The 17227-nt window shown below is 39.8% G+C and overlaps 3 protein-coding genes across 3 annotated transcripts; 1 reads left to right on the plus strand and 2 right to left on the minus strand.

The window, feature by feature from the left end:
* Positions 1–622: 622 nt before the first annotated feature.
* On the minus strand, positions 623–8676 carry LOC124178747 (methyl farnesoate epoxidase-like). Its single transcript, XM_046562340.1, has 8 exons — positions 8503–8676; positions 5917–6168; positions 4417–4705; positions 3681–3919; positions 3328–3539; positions 2379–2465; positions 2156–2297; positions 623–1435 (listed from the first exon to the last, which is right to left on the minus strand). The coding sequence occupies exons 1-8, from the start codon at positions 8588–8590 to the stop codon at positions 1251–1253; spliced, it is 1494 nt and encodes a 497-aa protein (XP_046418296.1). The 5' UTR covers positions 8591–8676; the 3' UTR covers positions 623–1250.
* Positions 6166–10124, plus strand: LOC124177152. Its single transcript, XM_046559219.1, has 4 exons — positions 6166–6782; positions 8581–8727; positions 9714–9784; positions 9882–10124. The coding sequence occupies exons 1-4, from the start codon at positions 6739–6741 to the stop codon at positions 9971–9973; spliced, it is 354 nt and encodes a 117-aa protein (XP_046415175.1). The 5' UTR covers positions 6166–6738; the 3' UTR covers positions 9974–10124.
* A 4164-nt stretch (positions 10125–14288) lies between these two features.
* On the minus strand, positions 14289–16834 carry LOC124178749. The gene is made up of 3 exons (XM_046562347.1): positions 16706–16834; positions 16114–16205; positions 14289–15883 (listed from the first exon to the last, which is right to left on the minus strand). Exons 1-3 carry the CDS (start codon positions 16727–16729, stop codon positions 14578–14580), a joined length of 1422 nt encoding a protein of 473 aa, XP_046418303.1. The 5' UTR covers positions 16730–16834; the 3' UTR covers positions 14289–14577.
* Between the last annotated feature and the right edge of the window lie 393 nt (positions 16835–17227).

A 17227-nucleotide genomic window follows, 5' to 3' on the forward strand; every position in this document is an offset into this window, starting at 1 on the left:
CAACACTTGCACATACTTTCAAGAATCTTATACCTGCGCGGTATATCCAGTTTCGCGGTTCTCCGAGCAAACGGTTTCAAGCTCATCGTACATCTACATCTTGACTCGCTGACTTGGTAAGCAAATTTCGCAAAGCGCTTTCGCTCACTTATGTATACTGTGACTACTATAAGACATACATCGAGGATACTTAACACACAGCAAGTTACGGGAATGATTTATAAACGTGTAAGTATGAGAGAAAATTATATTGACAACTTTATTCGCGGGCCGAGTTTCATAAATTTCACACTTTCGTGTCAAGAATGCAGTGATACATGCGTTTTATCAAATTTTCAGTTATATATTGGATACGTGTACCTGATTTAAACAACACATTTTACGTCTGGCTTATTAAGCAATACGTCAGCAAGATTGGTCTTGTGATTAATCGATTGATCGGATGTGCAGATTAACCGATAAATCCATTAATCGGAAATGCCGATCATTAGTCTAGTTTCAATGTCAATGATTATAGGCTAATAAATCGAACGATTATTTGGATGATCCAAGTATTGAAAATACCGATCATTTTATTGATTGAACGTATGATATACAAATTAGTCTTCTTTTTTTTTTTTTGTTGAAAATCTAACAATCGAAAATGTAACCGACTGACGATTAACGTTTCAGCTCTCATTTAAAGGACCATGCAGACTTAACGAAGTAGTAATGTATGATAATAATAACTCTGTGTTGTTCAGCTCCGTTTACATTGTAGTTGAACGCTCGCATTATCAACACTCTATCTGCGCACAACGGAATCAAACGGATGTAAATTTCGTGCGAGTAAGGAAGGTGCCACTGAAAAGAAAAATTCGTTTGTTACAGTTGCGAGGAAATTTTTGTCTAAATATTGTTGGAATTAAAAGAGAACGTGCTGCAAGTAATAATTTAGTGTTATTATGATTCTTAACGTTACGTTTTCAGATTGTTGCAACGTTGAATCTGTTTGTTCGGTTATGTAAATTTTCTCGATTAAATAAGACCTTAACATCAATTTATTTCTGCAGAACGGTTACAACAAAATATAATACGAGTTACCATAATCGAGAAGAATGGAAACATAGATTGAATTTTCTGTTTATAGCTACAAAACTTAGTTTCACTTTGTATACAGAAACATATTTTTCGGTTATGATAAAAAAAAATGGAAATAGCTGAAGATTATAGAAAACACCATGAGAAACTTTTCTCAGTGTGGTTATTTTTCAACCGTTTCGGTGGGACAACACCAGGTAAAACGGTTTCGGCGAAATGGTGAATCCGTCGTTGCCATTCGGGTTTGGAGGTCCGTGCTTTTCCGATATATTGATGTCGAAGTAGTGCAGAACGTAGGCGAGATACAGAAACAAACTATTTCGCGCCAACACTTCTCCCAAGCAGCGTCTTTTTCCTACAATCAAACACAAAGTTGGATGAAAATGAGAGTAGTAGTTAAGAGTTATCAAGTTAGTCGTGCTAAATTCGTTAGAAAATCGCAAATTCAAAGAGTAAAAACAAACGACCAAGGATATCGAGCTTTCTCAAAAATCTAGACTTTTGTTTATTTTAAACGAACATAGAAAATACTAGAATTACAAACAAAAGCCTAGACATCTATAGTCCGTTTGAAATCACTTAGAATAGCTAAAAACGTAGTTCGACTTCGCTCTTCGAAAAACATTTTTTACATCGCGTTAGTATCGTAAAATTAAAAAATTCTACGATCAATATCTTTCAAAGAGATTAGTTTATTGAACGAAATTTTCTGTACCAAATCCACGCGTTACGTTCGATTACGACAAGCTACTTTGGCTGATTAATTTACCGCCAAGTACGTTTTGTACAAATCGTCAAAGAGCCGATTATTCCGAGACATGGGAATTCGGAATGATGAGAAAGCTAGAGGACCGCGTCCACCTTATGCAACGAACTTCGGTACCTAAGAGCATGAGTTTTCCATCCGCAACTTTAGCCCAATTAAAAGAGCGCTTGTAAGTCGTATTTATACACGCTCGTTAACTTCACGTTTCCGGTGAAAAATTTCATGCCACAATTGTAACGCGACCCAAGCCTGCGTCCGAGTAGCCATAACCGTATTTCGAGAAATTACAACGGTCAAATGTAAATTTACCAAGTCCGAACGGGATGGAGAAATCGTCCGGCATAAATACTCCATTTGCGTTCAGGAATCGTTGCGGACGAAATACTTCCGGATCTTTCCAATGTAGCCTCTCGTGATGCACGCTGTAATAATTCACCAGCACCACGGTGTCCTGAAACGAATCGAAATGTCAGAATCAAGGAACGCGGCTCGCACCGCGCATTGCAATTGACCGTTTATCGTACCCGCGTACCTTCGGAATGCGATATCCGTTCAGGCAGACGTCTTTTACTGTCCTGTGGGGAACACCCAGAGGCGCTATGAAAACGGATCTCTGCACCTGGGCAATCAAGAAGTGGAAAATCAGAAGTCAAATTGGACTTTGGTGAAAATTTTGTGCAAAATTTCGTAAAATCCGACAAAATTTAGCAATTCTAGATTATTATATATGCAATTGAACCGATTCTTATTCAATTTAAAATAATATCTGCAACTTTATCATTAAAAATAATACATAATAAAAACGGTTTTTACTATTCGACAACACGATTTCTTAACTATTGTATTTTCATTATTGTACGTAGTTATTTTTTATATTTTGTGTTTATCCTTTAAAAACTTTCATTTTTTATAGAGAACGTAGTGATATACGAAAACGCTGATTTTTTTCGTTTTGGGAAATGAAAGAAAACTTTGAACATGTTGAACCTCATATTGAACGATGGGCTTCGAAAAAGATGTTTCGTTAGAATAAATAACGTTTCTTTCTGAGCTGGGAACACTCGAAGAGAAAATTAGAGAATATCGGATTGCAGAGTTATATTCAAAAGACTTCTATTCGAATTTCTTGAATTCACTGTTCGTTTCTCGTTTCTGCGTAATGCTCCGAACATTATTTGCAAATTTTTTTCGTTTTTCAATATCTTCTTCGTATTCTTGTCGAATATGCTTACGAATTTTAGCCAATTTTGAGATCGACGCGTTTGCAAAATATGAGAAATCACAGAAAATGCCAGATGACTCGGAACATTGTAAGGAAAGTTATAAGTTGAAAAATGAATGTTAAAATACTTCTTATTCTCATAAAATGTGTAGGAAGTTCGGTAAAAAAAATCGTCGGATACGTAATTTGGTAATTCGGTGGAAGATTGACGAACGAAATGTTCGTCGCGTGTGTTTCTCGGAAGAAAAAAAGTCCTCACTTCGGCTAAAAATGCTTCCATTTCAGGTAGAGACGAACGATCCTCAGTATTCGGTGGTCTGTCTCTACCGACGACCTTCGACAGTTCCATCTGAAGTTTTTCCAGCCATTCGGGATTCAGGACGAGATATATTAGCATCGTAGAAAGCGTGTTGCTAGTCGTCTCGGATCCAGCGAGAAAGAGATCCAAGCATAAGACAAGAAGCTCCTCATCTGAATAAACGAGTGTGCGATATTCTCTACGCATGTTAGGTACTTATAAGATTATACATATGTATAAGCAGTAACGTTACGAGCATGCACATAGAGCGAATAGAAATCAAAAGTCAGCCGGGTAACGCTACATCGACTTACGATTGAACTGATCGTGAGAGTCACTCGACTCGTTCCGTGAGATTTCCATCAGAAAGGCGTCTATTAAGTCGCGTGGCTCATCTGCCGGAAGACTCGAGACGTGCTCGTTAATTTCCTCCGCCAGAAAGGACCACAGTTTCCGCAGTATCGTCATCAACGATTTGTAGCCAGAAAGTTCGGGGCAAATGAAACGCAGGAACGGAAGTTGACAGAGAATCCCACCGGAAGTATCTATCAATCTACGATCAAACACTCATCTTAGCGGGATTCGGTCACGAAGGTTTCATCGAACAGCGGTTTGACTGCGAATCGGATTCCAATATTGACACGGTTAGAAAAGACTTCGCAGGTTTCAAAAAATTTCAAAGGATTTCAAACGGATCTTACGGGACTTGAAGAATTTAATGTGATTTCAAGATTTTAGAGATTTTAGGTAATTTTACGTCATTGCACAGAATTTTACATGATTCTAAAGGATTTCGAAGCAATTTTAAAATATTCCAGAGATTTCTGATAATTGCACAGGTTTTCATAAGACTTCAAAGTATTTCCAAAGATTTTGTAACATACTTTCTGAACAAAATCCGATTGAATCTACTTCAACTTGACCTTTGAAACTTTCGTCTCGTAATGTTTTTGTCCGCACAGTATTTTGACTGGAACGGAATTTCAGATCCATGCCGAGCAATAATTTTTCCTCTTATCTCTGGAATGTCGAGTAAAAAATTATTGGCACCTGAAAGCGTCGTGAGTGACTTGCAGGATCTCCGTTAACCTCTGGTCACTGTAATCGAAACGTCTGCCGGCGAACATCAACCAGAGTGAATTTATCACGGCAACATCGAAGGCGCCGTGCATTGGCACGGGACCTCGCAGACTCTGATTGTGCAAAAATTTGACCAGATTCTCGGCCTCCGTGACGATTTGGTTCTGCATTTTTCGGTGGCCGAATCCGAATGAGCGCAAGTGACGAAGCGAGAATCGGCGATGCTGAGACCACTTGATCCCGTCGGTGAACAAAACTCCTGAGCAATGTTTAATTTTCATTGGTGTTAAGGATGAATGGACGTAACGCCTGAATGAGAATTTGGGAAGAAAGAATAAACCGTTTGAAAAATCTGCAGCAATGTCATTTGTGCGAATGATGCTAAACAGCAATGGAACGACATCTCTATATTTTGTAATAGAAATGAATGCGAGCAACCCGAATAACGGAAGCTGAGATATCAGTCAGATTCTGTATTTAGAACGTTAAATTTTTTTACCAGCATCTCATTTCCAAAATGGATTAAAATTCATTTTAATTAGCGCGGTAATAAACATGTGCGTCAAAAATTACATTTGCATATTATCTGTAGCAAGGGGCGTTTCACTTAATGGATCAGGGTGGCAATATCGTTCAAAATCATTTTGTAATATCCGAAACCATACTGGAATTAGTAATATTAAAGTAAAATTCCGCGTTAGTAATCATTGGTAATCGTGAGAAATGATTCAGGATTAGAGAAATCTCTTTTTAATGTTGAGGAATCGTATGAAATTTTAGAAGTTGTGAGAAATCATCCTCTCGTAATCACTTTATAAAATGTAAGTAATCATGAAATATGTAACCACGGTGTAGAGTTTTGCTCCAGTGAAGCACCCCTTGACCCGTAGTGTGATGAAAGATTTCTCAAACCTTATCAGGCAGTTTGTGGTGATTTGGTCAGCAAGCAAATGAGCCCCAAGACGTTGGAACGAGATAAAAAAATATCGGAGTTTAATCATTTTAAACATTCCGATCAAAAAGCTCTTCATCAAATCGTTGATATCTCATTGTCAGTTACACCATTACACGGTAGGGATATTATTTCATTCGTTTTCACCACCAATAAATTCGCATAAAACATTGCTGGAGATTTTATAAGCAATTTTTTCTCTTTTCCCAACTTTTTATTCAGAGTTCCACGTCAATCATATCGTTGCCGCTGATGCTGAAAGTTTAGAGTAACTTAACATTCAAGGGCTTCTTGCGAAGCCTAAAACCGAAATTCATCCGCCCTAAATTTTATTTTCCACGGTACACTGAGAGAAATTGTAAGTAAGAACGGGTTTGAAACAGGAAATGAATGATTAAAACACCCAGTGCCGAATTGTGTTCCGGCCATAATTAGCAATTGTAAACCAATTTACGGCTAACTGGAGGACTTCTTGCGTGTTTAGATCGCCATGCAGTGGACCGTAGATATGTACGTACCTCTCCTTTCTCCAAAGGCACGCACTCTGAAGAAGAAACCATCCGGACGGCCGTTAAACTCTTCCTGTGTGAGAACCTTCCTGATTAGCTCGTGCGTACTGACTATAACAATGCGCTGTTTTCCGAGCTTGATGCCGAGCACCGAACCGTATTTTTCAGCGAGATCTCTCATCGCCAAATGCACGTAGCCGTACTTCGATCGGAGACGGTAAAAGCGTGGAAAACATCCCACGAACGGCAGCCATCTTGGTCCTGGGGTCATTGTGAAAGTTGTTACACATTATGTTTCGTGCATCTCTCGCAGTGATTACACGGCTTTACCTATGCGTACGACTAGACTTTTAGATTATCCCCATTTTTGCTTTTCTAGGAAATAATGAATATTTTATTCAAAGGACATGGTCGAGTAGGCATGCCAAAAGTTCCCTTTCTCGAAACGGATTCTGTTGGTAAATCACTGACCCGTACCAAATTTTAGCCTTCTAACTCCATTTTTCTCGACGTTATCGCCAAAGACGTGATTTTCAGTTTTTTCACGATAACTCCGCTGTTTCTGCTCAGAAAATTCGGGAAAAAATCACAGGTCCAACAGACGTATGTGCATATATTGAAGATTTTTTTCAGATTTTTCGGTAGCAGCCTTGATCTCATACAAATTTTTTTTTTTGCTCTATCAACATCTGCTTGCGTGTGATTTTCTGTAATTGTTTCAGATTTTTACAAGTGCTGCGTCATTGTGAAGAAAATTCAAAAACTGATAATTTTCACTATTTTATGGGCATGACTTCAAGATAAGCGCGTAGCCGGATAAACCAGTGAAAAATGTTCTTTCACCAAACGATTCGCGAACTACATTTCGTTCCGAAGCAAGTGAAGTACATGTATTTTGATCACCTCCCCGTTTGAGAATTTTTTCTTACTCTGGTGAGAATGATTTCTTCGTCAAACTACGAAAAATTGTCAGTCGTGGAAAATCATAGAAAGTAGTAGCAAATCGTGAAAAAACTTGAGAGATTGCAGATAATCGTGAAAAATTATAGTATTTTTCATAGAAGATTACAAATTTTGACGAAAAATTATGAAAATTCCATATTGGAAGTAGATTTAATTTATTATATATTCTATCGTATATTGTTCACGATCAGTTATGATAAAAAAAATATCGCAGCGTAGGTTCGTCTACATAGTTTTGAATGAAACAAACCCCAATTTAATCGAATAATTGATTGTCGATAGATTTAAATTCCCAAAATTCACCAACTTTTTCAACAATCTGCTCGGGCATACCTGTTTAATGGTCTGGCCAGGTTTTAGATAAAGATTTAGCACGATAAACCAACGTTTCTTCGAATTATTATGTATCGTAAACCGTGTTTTTGGTTCGAGTTGTTCTTTTATCGTTACAAAGACGTGACGTATGAACGATTAACTTTGGACACTTCATTCATATTTCTGATAGACTTGACCCTGAATTTTGATTTCACGATGTAACAAAAGCCACGGTTAAATTTTACAGTGCCACGCCGCGGCTTTATCTGGATCTCCTCTCAAGTATGTCGCCATTGTTTTCTTAGTTCATGAAAAACTATTCATTATTCATACCTAAACACATTCGCAAATTAAATTACAAGTTTCTGCGGTTGATATAAATCAGTAATGTCCGCTTAATTATAACCTGGTCGTGATTACGCATTATACGAAAACTCCATGGTAAATACAATTTACTATCTGACATTTTTCACTCGCAAAGTAATGAAATAATTTATCAAACAATAGCTCGTAAATCGTGTAAGTTTAATTTAAATGCAACTTGTATTTTGTCTAATAGAAATCCTAGTCTATGTAAAGTTTTCGGTTTTAAGGGAGTGCCCTGGTCGATTTCGACGTTGAAGTTTTTATCTCCAATATTAACGTCCATGTATTTAAAACGCGAAAAAGGGTTTAACACTCCTATTCTATACGAAATTCTGAACAAAAACATTCCAACACGCTTTCAGTTGGCAAAGAAGTAAAGAAATGGCACGGATTTTACGAAATAGTAATAGTAAATTCGTAGAATTCATGCCGTTTGTTTATCTCTCCGTCAAATGAAAATCAATGGTGTATAAAATGAGGCTGATAAGCCCGTTTTTGCGTTTGAGGTACGTGGACTTTGATTTTTAAAGATATATACATTGACGTTGAAATTGACCTGAGCACCCCCTTAAAGATAAAATTCCGAATGCCAGTATGAATATCTAGAGTTTAGTCCCAGAGGATAATTACATGGTTTTCCAGACGATTTGCAGACACTTAAAATTGAGGTAAAATCTACACATTTTTCAATCAAACTATTCACTCACTAAAAGAATTTTGTAAAATGCTGAATTTGAGGAATCGATGACTTTCGGTAAACATCACAAGTTATACTAATTGGAATTTATTACCCCCGTTGTAAAAATTTGTATCACTTTTCACTGCGTTCAAACTTTAAGAACACTGGTAGAAATCTACGCTATATCATTTTTGCGGATAAATTTCATCGGTATGACTAAGGATGCTTGCGTGGATATGCGGTTTTAGTATAATTTAAATATCGCACAATACCTGGTGGGAAATTGGCTGGCTTTACGGAGTCGTAAACACAAAATAGAACGAAGGCACAAACTGCGAGTAATATTGCAGCGGGAAACATCTTCGGAAGCGTACCAGAGACTCAATATCGAACGAATGCGGCGGCAGCATCCAGCTAACATCCGAAAAGAAGACCGGAGTACCGGAGCTGATTCTATCGGAGTGTGACACCATGCCCTCCAAACTGGAATCTTTTATGTGAGGCCCCATCGTACAAAGTCTTTTATTTTAAGCCTTTTTTTCAAGCCTCGTACGACCGGGCGACGAGATTTTTCGTGGTCGGTTTCGGTATTCCTTCAGGGTCCCGAGCTCAGCGAACCCTGCAGGCGAAAATAATATCTGCGCTATATTCCGTGCAAGTACAGAAAAACAGAGAATCATTGAATATCCTTGTTTATTTATAATTTTTTCGTAAGAAAGTATGAAGTGATACAAAACAATTGCAGTCGTCTCAAATTGGTAACGATGAAAGAAAAATTCAACTACCCCGCAGACGTTAAATAAAACTCATTGAATTTTTGTAAAATATTAGGAAATTTTGCGCCAATTGCGATGGTTGAAAGCTTTTTGTGACGCTAATTGAAAAATTCACTGGCCGTAAGAATAAAAATAAAAGTACGCGAACTGTTCTAGAAAATCCTGAAAATTCATACGGATGTCTACAAAAAAAAAATTATAAAAAGTTATAGCTTGCATAGATAATTAATTGTTGAAAACTGCAGTTATTACAAGTGTTGAGAATATCTACAACTTAAAAACAAAGAAATCAAATTTATCAGAAAAATATCAATTTCCAGGAATCATTATTCTACGAGTTTTCACTATCTACGAGAAAGTATGAAATACTGTTCTTGGACCACCGCTAGATTTCGCATCTCTCTCGTAAAGAAAACTTTACGAATATAAATTATCCCTACCTACTATACGTACAATGGGTCCGTATTGAAAACCTCGCTTTTTAGTAGGTGAGTCTTACGAAAAAAAAACAAGTAATGTCTGTAAATCAAAAACTTTACTATATTCTACAATAAATTGTATCTATATCAACGATTCAAGTGCGAAAAATGGTCACGAAGAACCAAGCTATTCTACAACTATCTGTGAAAAAGTATAAACTTCTACAAAAATTTCTATCCGAAAATTTCGATCTTGTTTCAACCTCTAAAAACTGTTTTTTCCACCAGGAATGCTTCGGGAACTGTAAAGACGAGCGCAGCATTACTGAGCATGTCAAAAGCCATTCATATATACAAAGGTCATTGCATTATTCCTCTAGGCCAACCATTGTCGGTTGAGAATATTTTTAACCCGATTGTGAATACAGTTTTTCATTCTTGGAAAGTTTACTACAGATGTAGATAAAAGATCAATTCTGTTCCATGCACTACTGGCCAAGATCTACGACACGTACTGTAGACTTTGGTATCGTCTCAAGGAAGAGTGATGCGTAACTGGGCTCTCATGCTTTGGGATCAACGGGTTGCAACGGGTTTTAAGCCTTAACTTGAGAAGGTCAAGGAATTTACATTCATGAGGTGAAGGTCTACAGAGCGTTCCCGAAACTCCATCGGAAAAGTTTCATCAGCTGCATAACGGTATTTGAAACTCGTTTCAGTAAAGACGTTTGTAATTAGTTGTCGTTTTTTTTTCCCCCCATATACTTCTCATCGAAAGTTTAATTGATCACGAATTGTACGGAACATGTTCGTTTCCTCTCGTTTTTTCGTACAACCTCAGGTACGTGTTTGAAAAAGTGAAATATTTCATAAAACGAAAATGCCCTTCAAGATTTCTGTATCTGCCAAACTAAACTTTAACGAGTTGTATAATTTTCGTACGTCATGCTAAGAGAAATGTTCGATGTGAAACTCGTTCGATTATCAAGTGGTGAAATTTTCTTTCTTTTCACACACCAACATCCTTAACAGAAATTTTCTCTGATAATGATCGTTTCGTAAGAAAATTATACGGCTTGCAGTTCATTCTAGCAGATGCCGAAATGTCGATGATGTTAAATCATCATCAGTTGAGCCGCGAGACTTTGTATATTCGTTTTTCAAAATCTCTCTCTGCGTCACATCTCTCAGCTGCAGAACCAGCACAAATGTGAGAAATTCAATATAAACTGTTATGTTCTGCTAAATACTAAAGCTATAATTATCACCATAAGCGGTATGATTACGAGGACACGACTTTGTCTCAAATTGAGAAATGCTAATCATCGGAAAATCAGTCCGCAGGTATATTTCTCGTTATAAGAAAGTACGAGTACATTTGTTTTGCAACACTTATTAGATAATTTCTTTCGCAAAACGGTTACACCTCCCGGGTGAAATAGCGTGTGCCGCAGGCGAAAGCCCAGAGCAATCGAATATTTGTATAGGTAATTACGAATCTTGATGTGTTTGTAGAATTTACGGGATTCTACCCAAAGTAGATATACCGCCATGAAATTCCCTACATTCAATACTTTCGTCCTTGTCACGATGCGTGTGTGTAAAGAGACTCGACATTGTTTAGAGCCATCGGCATATAGAGAATGGACCGTGTGTTCCCAAAGTAAACAAATGCACGAAATAATTCTCTTTCTATTCGGCGGACACATTTTTGGTCTGCTCTCGCATATCTCAATGTCGATGTTTCGAGATGACGCGATGTGAGCGCTGCGAGCGGTAATAATCGGTACTAATCCTGTTTACAAAACTATTTCCTAGTCCAAATCCTTTGGCACATTCTCAGTGAATTTCGTAAGTGGGAGAATGTACGGTGCAATTACCGTCGCATTGTTCGAATATTAGTCGAGATTGTTCAAATCTTTGTGATTCGCATCGTGCTGATGTCTAGATCCTGATCGAAGGGCTGCTTCGTGTTTTTCGCCAGATATACAGGTACAGTTTAAATCTTGTATGTACATACATTTGTTAATTCTTTCAGTTCGATCTTCGAATGTTTCTCTCGAATATAGAAAGGTCCGGTTTTTGCGTTACTCCGGTTTGCGGATGATTGTCTGTCGACAAGCGGCGCGTTCCACTATTTCGCTGATCGTAATACGCATAGTGGAGGTTAGGAAAGTGAAAATGAAAGAATTTTTCCAACGCAATGTGTCGTGTGGTTTACAAATCGGAGGTGAAAGACGGTAGGTCAAATACGCATGCATTGTATTAATATTGTGAACATTGAAATTCATTGGCTAGCGCCCACGCCGGTCAGTTATAAGCGTTAACACGTACAATTTGGAGAGGGATGGATTTGCCGGTTATTAGGTCGTTGCCTCCAAGGGCTTTCTAATTGCTATTCACCTCTGTCAAAATACCTGCCTGCTTAATTTCCGCGGTGAAGATAATAATTTCTACGGTTGAAAAACCGTGATCGCATTGCCAATCCTGTAGAAAATCATCGTAATTTTCAGAGAAAAGTACAAGAATTTTTGCCGTAGTAGAATTATCTCGGAATCGGCGTATAGGTTAGGAAATAGAAAGGTCACGATATCCAGTTTTCAAATGTATACGACAATGGGTTTAAACGAGTTTTAAAATGTCAAAAATCGAAGTATGGAAAGCTCACGATTGTCTTTTGTTTTGACGCCATTCCATACTTCGGCTCTCCGTGCCCTGACATTTCTATATTCGTATATTCCAGCTTGTATACATATTTAGTATATTTTGACATTATACATTTTCAAATTCTATGAAATATATTTTTGCGTCTTTGAAAATTCTGCATTGTGGCTTTTTTCTTTTCGGAACCTTCGACATTTTTACCTTCGCCAGTAATTCACCATTGACTCGCCAATTCCGACATGTAATATCACGTTTCTTCGTTTACAACTGGCTGATCGCGTCGATAGGGTTATATATTACTCATTGCCAAATGATTTCACCTTATTCAATACCTCACATGACGAAAATCACTTCATGATATCCCGAGGCTATTTGTGTTGTTGTTGTCGCCACAACTTACACGGCGACGACTTCGCTATTATGAAATACGAGTACCATCACCTTGACTCTTGTACGTACGTTTGATTTTCTCGACTTCAATTTTTCAACGCAAATCCATCATCGTCAACCTCAACATTTGAACGAACCGCTGGCTGAATTTCATCGCGAATCCGAATCATAGTGAATCCGATTTTTCAATTCGGATTGAAGCAATTAACTTTTTTGTAAGAGGGAAACTCCAGTCTTCCTTTTCTTCTTCGTCGTCAATTTTCCCTTACAGGTATTCCCTTATATAATATTTCACTCGTCAGAAGCCGCGATATGTACGATCGGCTTCTCTATACGAGCCTGTTACAAAATCGGATCGCTTGTATTTGTGTACAACACTTTCTCCATGAGAAATAGTCTGTTACTTGTCATCAATTTTAATGATACGAGCAAAGTATTGGCTCGAAAATGACTTTTTCTAACTTCAACGAATCTTTTACGTTTTCGAATCTCTAGAACCCGAAAAACAGGTTTTTAAAGAAATGTCGGTCTATCGGTCTGTCCCATAAACTCACGCGATGATCTTGGAAATGGCTCGGTGAAAAAATCTGAAACTTGCAAGATTTTTGAAAAATTGCCTTATCCTGATTAATTTGAACTTCAGGTCCTAGCGGAAATAAATCGATTTTCAATGTTTTACCAATAAATTTATACCTTTTATAAACGAACGATTAGATTTTTTACAGTTGATTTGTTTATTTTCAGATTCTGTTCTAAATATTTTGTTTCTCATTTATAGATAAATCTATGATTTTTTTAACTCTTATTTAACTTGGTATTCAATGTCATTTTTAGTTGATCTTTTGCGATTAGCTTTCATTATGTATGCGAACTGGGTAACCACGTAGAAGTGTTTCTGAAAAAGAATCGAAGAAGTTTGGTCCCTTCGATCGAGGTGACGACAAGTGTTAAAAAAAAAAAATGTCTGTCGATAATTTTTGATGATATTTTGAAGCTACATTCTCAAAATCTTACGAAATTATTCAACTTCATAACCATTTATTAGTAATCGTTTGTTCGCCATTGACCCGTCGGTCACGAATTCATTTATCAGAGCGAAAACATTCGAGATCTTGAACATAAATCCGTTTTATCACCTCGGTTGTGATTTCTAAACGTGCAACGAAACATACGTCGATAGCCATCAGCGAATGCGCTTGAATACACGGTGTCGCCATAAAGTCAGAACCGTGCTGCAGCATTATTCGATCCTGCCTGATGCGGCACTTTCGCACATGTTTATAAACGATCTAATCGACGCGTGGGTGGAAACGGTGCTCGATTTATTCACCGATCGGCAGTTCTGCTCGTTCCGTATAATCGCGCAAATGCGGTTGCGGGTGCATAAGTTAACATCAGCAACGCGCAAGTATGTGTGCAACATTTATGCGCCGGTCGCAACGTCGAACCGAATATGTGCCATTACCACTCTAGATCGTCCGAGCAACTTTCTCTTTCCCTACAGGCAGACCCAAGGCTAGCTCGCATCTTTCCTCCTACACAGTTCTACTTTCTCCGATTTCTGTTGCGAGTTTTTTTTTCTTCATTTTTTGTTTTTTTTTTTTCCTTATTCTTTAACTTAAATTTCCATTTCTTAGACCAGGATTTCCGCGATCAGGCGGCACAGAGTTGCGTCACTTCTCGGTCTTCTCGTCGCGTGTCGTATATCCGCCTAAATCAACGCGTCTACTCGATGTTTATTATATTACTAGTGATATAAAACGTTGGGCGAATGCGCGTAGGAGTTCGTATTAACAGAACAAGGAATCGTTTAACGAGATAATCATATATCTTTATTCGTGAGTGAAATTAGTTAACAATAATGATAACAACAACAGTATCAAAAATTAACGCACAACTAAAACAAAACCTTAGTATACACACATGTATATACATATATATATATATGTATATGTAATATCTACTCAGGGGTGCATCAGTCAAGTAGCAGCAAACGCTCGAGCGGTACCTTAATTAATCGACCTAATATTAATATATACAGTGGCTTCTTATGTGATTACGTTTGATTTGTACACATTAAACATATACTTGAGAGGATTCAACGACTGGGGAATTTCAGGCCTTGACCGCCGTTCTGATTCGATGATCTCTGGCTCCCTACCGATGCCTGGAGCTGCGAGTTTCCGAGCGATCGATCCCACCTCACTTTGTTCTGATCAGTCAGCTGCTGTTGCTGGTGTCCAGCCTGAGCGCCGAACTGCTGAGGACTGAGAGGAATTGTTCGGGCATTTTGCCCCTGGGTGTCTTTCCTGTCCGCCCAACCATGGCCGTGGTCGTCGTGATGATGGTGATCGTGGTGGTCCTCACTCGGGAACCACTCGGATATCCAGACCGGCTTCCATATCTTCTTCCAACCCGGTACCCAGATTTGTTTCCAATCCGGGACCCAGATCTGTTTCCAGGCTTCCTTCCATGCGAGTTTCTTGTCCGGTATCCACTCGAGCTTCTTGTCCGGTCTCCATATCTGCTTCCAGGCCTCCTTCCATTCGAGTTTCTTGTCCGGAACCCAGGTCAGCTTCTTGTCAGGCCTCCAAATCTGCTTCCACTCCTCCTTCCAAGCGAGCTTCTTGTCGTCGATCCATATCTGTTTCTTAGCCGGCTTCCATACTTGCTTCCAGGCCTCCTTCCATTCCAGCTTCTTGTCCGGTATCCAGATCTGCTTCTTGGCCGGTTTCCAGTACTTCTTCCAGAGCGGCTTCCAGACAAGCTTCTTCTTCCAGAGATCGTGGCTCGTGTACTGCCAGCCGTGGTGGTCAGTGCCGTGGTAATGCTCTCCGGGGATTCCGACCTTCACCCACTCCGGGACCCAGATCTTCTTCCATGCCGGTACTTGGATCTCCTTCCAGGCCGGAACCTGGATCTCCTTCCAGACCGGCTTCCATATCTTCTTCCAGTCAGGGACTTGGATCTCCTTCCAAGCCGGCACTTTTATCGGCTTCCAAATCGGTTTCCAAACCTTCTTCCAGGCCGGCACTTGGATCTCCTTCCACACCGGGACCTGGATCTCCTTCCACACTGGCTTCCAAATCTTTTTCCAGGCCGGGACCTGAATCTCCTTCCACACTGCTCGCTTGGTCGGCTCCCATATCGGCTTCCAGATCTTCTTCCACGCCGGTTTCCATATCTGTTTTTGAGCCGGTTTCCAGATCTTCTTCCAGCCCAGCTTCCAGGTCAACTTCTTCTTCCAGTATCCTGGATCGTGGTGGTCATGATGGTCGTCGTGATGCTCCTCGTGGTGCTCCACTTCGTGGTGCTCCTCGTGGTGGATCGGCTGGGCGTGCTCGTCGTATCCTCCAAAATCGCCACCATCACCGTATCGCTTTTGTGCCACTGCTGTTCCATAACTGTTGAAGAGAATTAAATTAAACCACGCTTCGGGGTCAAGATGTCCAACGGTCTCTCAACCGTTATCACATTATACTTTTCAAGCGGCTTGTATACGATGAAATTCTTGGAAGAAAATCTCGCTCACAATCAGCGTCGTTACGTTTGCGGTTTGCTATAGCCACCGTCGTAATTGCACTGACTTTGACCGACAAAATCACGATACGAAGGTTGGATTATTTATACTTACGGGGTTTGTTGCTGTGTCTGTTGCTGCAGCTGAGTTTGATCCAATGCCTTGCTCGCCACAAGAACGGCTTGCAGTAGCAGCACTAGTGCAACCTAGAATGTTAATCCAAATCATAAATTAGCCAATTTCGGCAGACACTGAAGCGGATACGCGAATCAGGCCGTAAGGTTTGTTTTTATACTTTACTCCGGCCACTCTCACTCGACCCTAAATCATACGCTCACGATCAGTTATCTCACTAACTCGGATGCAATTCGACCGAAATTAATCGGCAATTATCAACTTTCTTTTTCACCGATGTGTGCAAGAGCCGAATTCGTGCGACCGAAGGTGATGGTCCGACATGTCGGAAGTCTCGGTGTTACTTTCACCTAATTTTTTTGTAAACCACGCGGTGCATGAAAAGAAACCGAATCACAGGTTGTACGGTTAACGGAATCTCGACTGAAACTGATCGTGAACAAGGACCGAGCCATGTCTCGAAAAAAGAAAAAATAACCCTCATCGTGCTCTAGAAATTCTCGCATCTATAACGACCGAATTCGACGTATCGAACGCGATATTTGTATGTTTTTTTAATAACTGAACAAACCGCGCATCTCGGGCGAATCCTCATGTCGGTAGCTTGCCGCCCACTGGGCTCGGCGCAAGAGCTTCTTTTCTAGGCGCAGGAAAACTTGGCTTAACTTGGTTCAATAAGCGGAACGGCTGGGTTATATAGCCGCGAAGACGCCTTCCTTCCCCTGGTGATCGAGGCGGAGTTGGAGGTGGTGGTGGCCGAGGAAGTCGGGAAGTGGAAGTCCGGTCGGCTTCGCGGCACCTGAGCGACCCTGGAGGGTGATCAAGTGCGAGGACTGCCTGCTCGTCCTGGGGGGAGAAGGAGGCGCGATGCCTCTGCAACAGCTCACGAGGAGAAAGTGCAGACGCCGGAGCCGGACGCCCGAAGGTTCAGGCGCAAGGTTACGAGGCAAGGTTGCCTTTGCTCCAGATCTCGGAATTATCCACCCGGGGGCTTCCGATCCTCCGACACTTTCCACCCGTACCCGACGAACATTATCGCCGCTCCTGGGTTACACGCTGTTTAACGTCCCATAGTTGCTAGAAAATTGTACTG

Source organism: Neodiprion fabricii, chromosome 3 (assembly GCF_021155785.1).
Source record: "Neodiprion fabricii isolate iyNeoFabr1 chromosome 3, iyNeoFabr1.1, whole genome shotgun sequence".
In the NCBI taxonomy this organism is placed as follows: domain Eukaryota; kingdom Metazoa; phylum Arthropoda; class Insecta; order Hymenoptera; family Diprionidae; genus Neodiprion; species Neodiprion fabricii.

Coding starts and splice junctions, on each gene's coding strand:
- LOC124177152 (XM_046559219.1), top strand. CDS start 6,739: ATGTTCTTTCACCAAACGATTCGCGAACTACATTTCGTTCCGAA. Junction 6,783..8,580: donor GAACTACATTTCGTTCCGAA/GCAAGTGAAGTA, acceptor GTAATATTGCAG/CGGGAAACATCTTCGGAAGC. Junction 9,785..9,881: donor AGCCATTCATATATACAAAG/GTCATTGCATTA, acceptor AGTTTACTACAG/ATGTAGATAAAAGATCAATT.
- LOC124178747 (XM_046562340.1), bottom strand. CDS start 8,590: ATGTTTCCCGCTGCAATATTACTCGCAGTTTGTGCCTTCGTTCTATTT. Junction 4,706..5,916: donor TGCCTTTGGAGAAAGGAGAG/GTACGTACATAT, acceptor AACATTGCTCAG/GAGTTTTGTTCACCGACGGG. Junction 3,540..3,680: donor CTCTCACGATCAGTTCAATC/GTAAGTCGATGT, acceptor TCGTTTATTCAG/ATGAGGAGCTTCTTGTCTTA.
- LOC124178749 (XM_046562347.1), bottom strand. CDS start 16,729: ATGAGGATTCGCCCGAGATGCGCG. Junction 16,206..16,705: donor GGATTCGCCCGAGATGCGCG/GTTTGTTCAGTT, acceptor TTAACATTCTAG/GTTGCACTAGTGCTGCTACT. Junction 15,884..16,113: donor CAGACACAGCAACAAACCCC/GTAAGTATAAAT, acceptor TCTCTTCAACAG/TTATGGAACAGCAGTGGCAC.